Below are 9,844 nucleotides of genomic sequence, written 5' to 3'. Positions count from 1 at the left end.
TGCAAGGCACCTGTATACGCAGATGACTTTTATGCATGAGGACCACACGCATAGATTGGGTATTATCGAAAGACAACAGCATTCCGCCCTGGCTGACTTTCGCCCTGCTCAGCAGCCAAATCCCGTTTCAGAAGCGGCTTGCGGTCGGCAGTAGCAGAACGGAACTGAGCATGCGCTCCCAGATGCTCCGCAGGGCTCCTTAAGACCCCGCCCCCTCAGGACCAGAGGGCGGGGCTTTCCTTAGTAACTTAACTCCGGTTTCTCCCTGCCGCGGTCTAAGACCCCGCCCCCGGCTGGCTGACCAATCACACGTCAGGTTGCTGAAGGTCGGGGCCAATGCCCAGGGCCGTCCTTAATTCCTCCCTGCAGTTTGAAACTGTCAGGCTGCTGCTAAGGTAGCTCCGGTACTGGCTGTGGCTTTAGCAGGGACGCGGCGGGCTGACGCGGACGGAGGAGTCGGGGTTCCTGGAGAGCTGCGACGGTGGGTAGCGGCGCCCTGGGCGACCCCGAGCCCCTGGCGGAGGCAGCGGAGTGGGCTTTAAAGTGCTTTGGCCCAGATTTCCGCCCCCGGGCTCCGGGCTGGGAGCATCGTCCCCTAGACTCCGCCTTTCTGCTGTTCAGCGGGGCAGCAAGGTCGCGAGGTTTTCCTCTCCGAGTCGTGGCGAAGAGAGGGAAGGAGGAGGGATGCCTTAAATGTAGCGGTTACTGTCCCATAGGTTCTGGCCATTTAAAACGTTAAGGGGGGGAAATAACCATGTCAAACGCTTCCTTGTTTTTAAGTAAGAATGTGATTAAAACGGGTGGGTAGGAAAGTGATCGGAAAGAACTAGCCCTTTGCCGACTCGCAACTGCTTTCCCGTCTGCTGCGAGCCCTTGGCGTGGGAGCGGCCCGCGCGCCCTGATCTTGCCTGCAGGTGGCCCGGTCCGCGAGGGGCGCGGGGCGCACCCTGCCGCCGGCTTGCACCTGTCACCCCTCCTCTGCCTCTTAGGGCTTACTTTTGAGTTCCCACAAGGATCCCTCTTTCCCCATCAGCCAGGTGATTACCAAGACGTACTTTGGTTTACCTGGCCATAAAGAAGCCCTCGGAATCTTTTATCCCTGGTTTTTGACGTTTTGGGTTAGAAAATACTGAAAATTTAGTGAACCGATGTACGTCCGCCACCCGTGAAAGCAAGCTCCATTTTCCTCCTTTGTTTCTGAACCTAGGAGAAGTTAATGCTACCGTTGCAGAGTTTCACATAAACGGCCATACCTTGTTGGCATCACAGCAGGGCAGGTGGAAGATTGAGCCCGTGTTTTTCAAAAGTACAGTAGTTGTTTCGTGTCTGCAGTGTCTCTATTCAAAGACTCCCTATTAGTCCGACCATACTGTGCAGTTCCTTTGTTTTTTTAAATAATCAGCCCCGCCCCACCCCCACTCCTATACGTAACTGACCAGCAAGCACATCCTAAAGGAAGAAGTGGATGGAAACAGGGATGGACCACTTACCACAGGGGTGGGTTTGAAGTCCTGTGGAGCAGCCATTCCTTGCTGAGATGTATGTGCTTATTTTATCCTTCCTAAGTGGCTTAGCGAAAGACAGGCAGGCAGAGATTTAGTTCACTTGTATATTCAGGAACAGCCACTGAATAAAGTTGAGCTATCCTTTCCACAATCTAGCCCCAATTCATGTTTCTTCTAATATTGCGGTTTCCCTGGATCCACCCTTTCTGCTTCAATTTCCTCATCTCACTTACTTTTCAGCCCACTGTGATTGAGACCTGTTCTACTTTCCACTGGAATTGTTCAGGGAAATGTCATAGCAACTTCCTGACTGCCAAATTCAAGGGATTCTGTCCAGTTCTCATCTTGGTATGTGGCTCTGACTTCCTTCTCTAGGCTTTTGTGATGCTGTTCTTTCTGATAGTTTTATTGGTCTTTGTAGTCTTCTTTGTTGGCTTTTCTTGCTCCCCTTTAAATGTTAGTGGTCGTGGTTTTAACCTTTGTCTCACTATGGTAGTGGCCCTTCACTTTATTAGGTTGTAGTTTCCTCTGAACACATATTGGAAGCTAAGGATCCTCTTCCTAGAAAAATACACGCATGTGCATTTATATTAAAAATAGTGCATACAATTTGGGTATATGGACTTCGGAGTAAGAAATAACCTGCTCCCCTTCCTACATTTCTTGCCTTGGTGAGTGGCACTATCATCTATCTAGTTACTCAAGTCAGACTCCTGGAAGCTATTAACAATTCCTCCCTTTAATCCCTGAACCAATTTATTAACGAGGGTCTCTCATTTTCATTGCCATAACACAACTGTCTCATAGTCATACCCTTCATCTACTTCCCATTGCTGACTCCTAGATTCAGGTCCTCATTTATCTCCTGGATTACTGCCAGAGGGAACACTTACTTCTTGGACTGCTGCATTCAGCTCTCAATTGATCTCTCTTTCTTCAGGACCCCAACTCTCTAATTCATCTTGAAAGTTGCCAGAGTGATCATTCTAAAAGACAAGCATGATCTGGTTATCACTTGTTTAAAACAGTTTAATAACTTCTCTAAAATAAAGACCAAACTTTTTAACATGACATAATCATGATCTTCCGTGATCTGGCTGCTCTCAGCCAAGCCTTGCTTTACACCCTTTGCTTACAGCCTTAACTATTATACTTACGTTCCTAGCATACCTGTCCATGCCTGTGTCTTTGCTTATGCAACTCTACTGCCTAGTATACCCTGATAACTTTTATCTGTCTTTCAGATCGCAACACTGGGGTCATTTTCTCTATTAAAATTTTCTCTGGCTCCATTCTTACTTCTTCACATCCTCAGGATCTCACCCCATGAAAAATGGCTACTCCTGCCTCCTTTATTTGCACCTCTTTTGTTTAGGGTCTATCAGCACTTTTTTCATCAGTCACTTATATACCTATCTGGCCCCTCCCTATAGATTATAAGTCCTTGAGGACTCATCTTACTTCCTCACCAATGTCTTACATGTTACTAGTATTCAGATAGTTTGAATAGTCACTACTTGTCTTTTAAATAATTTACTTACTAGTTACTAAAAGTACTTTTATTTATTTATTTTTAGGACTTTCAACAATTTTTCTATGTGCGTATTAGAATCTGTTGTTTTGTATAAGCTTACTTTTCTTAAAATAATACTTCCAAAAGGTAAGTTTCCCAAGCAGGGAATTTGCTCAAATTGTTCATTCTCCTTGGTTCAGCATCTTCAAAGAAAGTGCACAACATCTAGGTTGTCACACATTGTTAAGAACAGAGGTCGCAATCCATTATTCTCAACCCTCTACTGTGCGGACGTTTCTGAGGAGCCTCCATTTTTCTTTAACCTTTCATGTATTTGTTTCATCTCCTTTGCTACTTTATAAACTCACTAATTTTGGGAATTGAGTCTTTAACTATTTTTTCTTGTCCAATGATTTTGTCTATGGTTGCTCTAATATGTGGAATGATTTTAAAATATCACAATTATTGTTTTGGATGGTGTTCCATCTCTATGTAAGGAATTCTATTTTAGTTTAAATATTGAAGGGGAAAAACTAAAGTTAACGTTTACTGTTTTATAGTATTTTTACAGAATGTCATCAGATGAGGAGAAATACTCATTTCCAGTTATGCAGAATGACTGCAACCAAAACAGTTCAAGCTCTTCAGATCTTCAGGTAGGAAGACATGTCTAAATTTGTTATGACTTACTTATTTTCAACAAATAGTATGAGGGAAAACTGGGAATACATTTTTCATTCATGCCATTTACATTTATAATTATAATCTATAATAATAAAAGGGAAATATGCTAATTAGACCAGACGTCCTTCCAAAGAAAGCCCGGGCCAGAGGGAAGCCGCCCGGCCCCGGGTGCCTGCCGGTGGCCGGAAGAGGGAAGCTGGGGTCCCGGGTGCCAGAGGGAAGCCAATGCCAGCAGCCAAGGGAAGGAAGGCCTACTCTTGCACCAATTTTCATGCATTGGGCCTCTAGTGTGTATATAATATATAATGTATATCAGATTATACCAAACTTTAGGAATTATTTTACAAACTTTGGGACATGCCTTACATTATTTTAATCTTTCTGAAAATAATCATAAGCTCTTTACTTAATGTACAAAGGCTTCAAACAACACAATGAGAGAAGCTGTAAATCTCAAACATTTTTTTCTTGGAATTTTCTCATTGTAGCTATCTCTTTATGAATGCTGCTTTCACTTTAATGCCAATTAATACAACATCAAACCATCCAAAGTTCTGAGGTCTAGATTCCTTAGTGTTCTACTCTAGGTTCTAGTCCCTGTTGCCACAACATTCATCACATTCTGCTGCTTGGACAGTGACAGATAAATTGACTGCAGAAGGTATGGGTTTTATATGAAACGCTCTGAATTTCTTTTATTTCTAAACGTTTTATCAAAAATATGGATTCAGATTTCTAGAGTAGGTTTTAATCGAGAGAATACTAACATGGTATATCTTGAGTTTTATAATTATATCACTTAAGAGGAAAAAAGCTGGACATTATGTTTGTTACATTATGTTGAGTAAGTATAATATGAGAAAAGCTTCAAGAAAATATTTTATGAGCAAATGTGTTCCTTTAATTGAAATTACAAATTTAGACTTTGGGAAGCTACTGTTGAAGTATCTGTGATTATTTACTAGTAAAGAAGCATTCGGGAATTGTGACAGATGTTGTATCCTTGCCTTCCCTTTGGGTGGTACCTCTCCAACTTGGTGCCATCTTTTTAGGTGTCAGTGCTTTCCTATACTCTTCATCTCTGTCTTATCCAAACATGTTTCTAGAGGGACCTATTTAATTCATTTATACTTGTGATATTATGATTTATAATAAATATGTATTTGGTCTTCATCCTGGTTTCTGGCACAGAGCTCCTAAAACATTGTAATTTCTTAAGCGATGAGAATGATAAAGTGGTCTTTTATTATGAGGTGACTTTTGCACCCACACCTAAAGATGAGGGCTGGTTGCCAGAGGAACCAATTATGTAATTAGAGGATTGGAAATTTCAGTCCTACCCCCAAACTTCCCGGGAGGGGAGAGGGGCTGGAAATTGAGTTCAGTCACCAATGGCCATGATTTAATGAATCATGCCTATGTAATGGAGCCTCCATAGAAACCCAAAAAAGAGAATTCAGGGAGCTTCTCGGGTGGTGAGCCACATGGAAGTGCTGGGTGACTGGCATGCTAAGAGAAGGCATGGAAGCTCCAAGCCCCTTCCTCAAACCTGGCCCTGTGCCTCAATTTACCTGGCTGTTCCTGAGTTATATCCTTTTATAATATACTGGTAATCTAGTAAGTGAAATGTTTGAGTTCTGTGCGCCATTCTAGGAAATTAATTGAAGTTGGGGGTGTGGGGAGCTGTCTTATAGGATTAAACCCTTAACCTGTGATCCGATGCTAACTCTGGTGGATAGTGTCAGATTGATTTGAATTGTAAGATACCCAGCTGGTGTCCAAAAACCCATACATTGTAATTGTTGGGTCCAGACCTCTTTTTTACTAAAATGTAAGTACCTTGTAAGATCTCAAGTTGTTTTGTTAGGAGACAAAGCTTTACATCAAAATAATAAATCTCTAGAGTAGAATTTAAGACAGGGATAAGGAAGGGTTTTCTAGACACACCAGAAATAATTTTGTGTTATTATCTGATTAGAATGTCAGCCCAACTAAGAGTCTGTTTATTAGTAACCCTCAACTCACAACTCTACTGGTTCATGACTACAGTTGAAAGCTACCCATGTCCTATTGTTGAAAATATTTCAAAATATAATAATATAAAATAGCTATACACTTTTATACATAGTAAATATGTACAGCTTTTGTTATTCTTTTGCCTGAGTGTCCATTGCAACAGTGTTATAAAACATTATTTATTATTGGTTTCTCATAGGAAGAGTATGAAGAATTGCTTCGTTATACTATAGTGACTCCAAATATTGAACCAGGTACTTCACAGCCATCTCATTCTAAGGGAGAAGTGGTGCCCGATGTTAGATTTCATACTATAATTGATGATACTCTTCATAATCAAGGTTATGTATATTTTTCAAAACATCTCTTAAGATGTTATTTGAACTTATAAATGCAATTGACTTACGATTGTGAAAATGCTTCTCCAATCAATGGTGAATATCACTATTATCTGGGGAAACTCTTTACATTTTAATGTTATTCTTGGCTCTTATATGACAGCTGGATCTTTGAGCTTCCTTTGACTTACTTTTCTGAAAAGTAATAAATTTAAAGCAACACTGTAGCCATTGCATGTCTCCTAGTAAAATATGTAACATCTCTGTATTTGTTCTAATGGTTATTTGTCAGGATTATCTTGAAAAATAAATGCCCAATCCCCCAAATTAAAGAAGGTCCATAGGTAGCCCTCAGAATCCCTTAAGCTTATGAACCATGTGCTGGGACTTTGTCAGCAGTATTTATATAGGCATAGAGGACTGTTTGAATTATCACCACAAACGTGAATCCATCCTTGGACTATGTCAGTGACAGAATTGAGAGCTAGAGCTAATACAAATCAGGATGTATGATGATAGATGAGTAAACGGTTGAAAAAGAAGGCTGAAGCTCCTTTTACCTATTTGTTCCTTATTTAGTAAAGTACAGGATCCCAAACAGCTCACTCTAAATAAGGGTACAGAAAGCCCCTGTAAAACAGCTCTGATAATGGGCAGTTATCAACAATAAACTCTAAGGATCCCTACTTAAAGGCACATGACACAGCCTACTCACAGTCAGCAGGCTCCTAGTTTTCTGATAAGTCACAGCCCTAGTGTCTATTGTCCTTCCTCTGTAGACATGGCCTTTCCATTGCTTCTCAATCTTTGACCTGTTGCATTGGATCAACAAGTAGACCACAATTGTAAAATACATATACTTATTCTACCACTGAACCATTTTAGCACTGAATACTTTCTGTCCAAATTTATTGATCTTTAAGAGATACGACCCTTGAATTCATTTTTATATCAGTAATATTGACCATGTTTTGATTATACTGGCACCTCAACATGGAGTTCCTATTGAGCAAACCCAAAGTGTTGCATATACTCCCTTACAAATGAATTTAGGCAATTAGTGTATTAGCCCTCTAAACCTCTGCCCTTAAGGTGGTCACCAGAAGCTTGTTTGCTTTTCCATTGGCTACAGTATTACTGTACTATTGTTCCCAGTGACACAACACAGGAGTTCTTTCCATGCCCCAACTCTGCAACCTTTCAGTTATCACTTGAGACTTAAGACCCCTGTTCTTTTTAGTATGTAGGGTAGTATTTGTTTATGCTCTGCCTTTATCAAGAAGGACTTGAGACCTAAGCATACAACATGCAGAGAATCTAGATTATCTTGATTTACACATTGACTTGGTTAGAATGGACTATGTAAATTTATCATCCCATTCCCTTTATTCTTGGTGTTGCCATTGTTTAGTATAAGTGAGGTGTGTCAGAGTTGGCAAAGTCATTCTTGTGAGGTTTTTCCCACTTTCCTTTTCGCTATGTATTGACTAAATGTTCCTGAGGTGGAAGTAAGGAAGTCCCTGTTTTGGGGGGAACGGGTGTCACTTTAGTTTGATTGCAGGTAGTGAAAAGCAGCGGCCCCTGGAAATATCCAATGTTATACAGCATAGCCTTTTCTAAGTTCCAATGTCATTCATCCACTGATTCTCAGTGTGAATTGAATGCCACAGTAGACTGACTTTTTTTTCATCCATATTTGGTGGGTGGAATTGAGTTTATTAATATAAGACTTTTTCTAGTTTCAGAATCTTTTCTTTATTCTTGTTCTTTTTTTCAATGTTCCTCTAACCCACCATGTTATATTTTCTTTGTTCTAAAATCTTATTTATATACCTCAACCTTCTTGAATTAAGTGTATGTGAATAGACTTATTTAAGAGTGCTTTGGGGTGTTTTTCTTTACAGTAAGAAGAGAAAGAGAAACAAGGACGGAAGTTAGAAAAGGATGTGATTTAAATATTTCAAGTCATTCAAAGACAGAAGGTATTACTTTCTTTAGCTTGTTTTTATTAATATACACAAATTTTGTGGTTTGATGCATATTATCTATGTAGTAAGAGGAATATTTTAGCATATTATTGGCAGGAATTTAAAATGCTGTTGCTAACTTACTAATACTATTTAAAATAATTTTATAATCAAAATAGTACAATTAAGACAAACAGGTTTATTTATTATACTATGTGACATCCTTTCTTAAATCTCCTAGGTTAGAAGGCAATTTTCTTTTTAATATATTTTTATTTTTTTATTATTATTTTTTTATTTTTGTATTATGGCTCTCTTTTTATTATTTTTATTATTTTTTTTTGGTTAGGCCTATATACTTGCATATAAGTCCTTACTTTTATTGTTTTCAGAGAAGGAAGGGAGAGGGAGAGAGAAAAATACATCAATGATGAGACAGAATCATTGATCAGCTGCCTTCTGCACACCCTCTACTGGGGACTGAGCCCACAACTCAGGCATGTGCCCTTGACCAGAATCTACCGAAGACCCTTCAATCCCCAGGCTGACGCTCTATCCACTGGGCCAAACCGGCTAGGGCAAGAGGACAAATATTTTTAAAGATTCAAAAGGATATCAGATAGTTTGGCCGATTTAAATTTTTTCATAATGCATCATTTCCCAATTTTCAGGCATTTGTGTACTAACTTTATGATTTTCTTCCTATCTTTATTCCACCTGTTCTATCATTTAAGTGTTTTCATATATATTAATTTTTAGCTTTTTATTTTAAAAGAAAAATATATTACATATGTTATTACTGTTTATAGCATAAAACTAATATAATCTTGTTACAAATAGAAAGCAATGGTAAAAATAAATGCAACTCAAAGTTATTAAAATTTGGTTGAATACTATTGGTGGTGGTGTGTTCAGCCTGATTAGCAAGTGTTATAGAGGTTTTAAAAGCATACTAGCACCAGATTGAAACTTTTTCTTTGACATAGAGTAAATAATATAGTAAAAATAGAATACTTTTCATACTAGGTGATTCAATGTTATTTAATGTAAGGGCCATTTAAGTCACTATATAAGAAATGCCTCTGTCCTTTAGTTTTCTCACTTATAAATAGAAGGCTCGGGCAATGTAATTTCTAGGGGATCTTCCATGCTCTTTTTTTTTTTCCTTCTTTTACTTTTATTAGTATTTATTTCATTCTGAATTTACTCTCAGGCCATAAGTTTATGTTTCTTCAGTTTCTTCTGGGGTAGTTTTCTCTTCTGTGTAACCTCCTCTTCTGGTTTGGAACAGTCTGTTCTTTTTCAGTAAAGATCATCCCAATGTGGCAGGGAGAGCTCATGTATAGGTTCATCTGCCCACAAGCTTTGTAAGTTCTGTACCTCATCTTAAGAGTTTTATTCACCTAGATGTGCTCAGTGACCAGAGACTCTACATCTAAACCCTTAAGCTCAGCATTACTCTCTACATTTTTAAGTATGTGCAGCAAAAATTTAGCACTCTTTTTGGGCCACTGACTGTGTCCAGCACAACTGTTTGGACTGGACACACCTACCAACTCCACCATTGTAACGACAGAATAGTGCATATAGCTTCTATAATAAAAGAGAAACATGCAAATTAACCATCCCTCCACTATGCTCAAATCACAGCCACAAGCCAATCAGGATCACGTATGCAAATTAACCCAACTAAGATGGCGGCGGCCATGGAGCTGGAGTGAGCAGGAGGCTTGGGTTGCTCCCGTGGCGATAGAGGAAGCCAAGCTTCCTGCTGGCCCTGTACTCAGCTTAAGGAGTGGCTGGGGGGGCAGGGGGGTGGGG

The 9,844-nt window shown here is 39.6% G+C and overlaps 1 protein-coding gene across 3 annotated transcripts in view; it reads left to right on the top strand.

Annotated features, from left to right (window-relative positions):
* Positions 1–376: 376 nt before the first annotated feature.
* The window catches only part of POC5 (POC5 centriolar protein), a 32,777-nt gene continuing 23,309 nt past the window's right edge, over positions 377–9,844 (top strand). Inside the window, exons 1-4 of one of the 3 annotated variants that reach the window (XM_006775451.2) lie at positions 377–481; positions 3,579–3,674; positions 5,918–5,972; positions 7,961–8,038. In XM_006775451.2, the coding sequence (XP_006775514.1) occupies positions 3,591–3,674; positions 5,918–5,972; positions 7,961–8,038 (217 nt within the window). In that variant the 5' untranslated portion in view covers positions 377–481; positions 3,579–3,590. Of the gene's footprint in view, positions 482–3,578; positions 3,675–5,917; positions 6,060–7,960; positions 8,039–9,844 lie in introns of all 3 variants that reach the window. The other 2 variants (XM_006775449.2, XM_006775450.2) reach the window with 2 other exon arrangements.

This window comes from Myotis davidii, unplaced genomic scaffold, assembly GCF_000327345.1.
Source record: "Myotis davidii unplaced genomic scaffold, ASM32734v1 scaffold44, whole genome shotgun sequence".
In the NCBI taxonomy this organism is placed as follows: domain Eukaryota; kingdom Metazoa; phylum Chordata; class Mammalia; order Chiroptera; family Vespertilionidae; genus Myotis; species Myotis davidii.
Note: the sequence above shows the minus strand (reverse complement) of the source record. Positions and strands in the feature narration are given on the sequence as shown.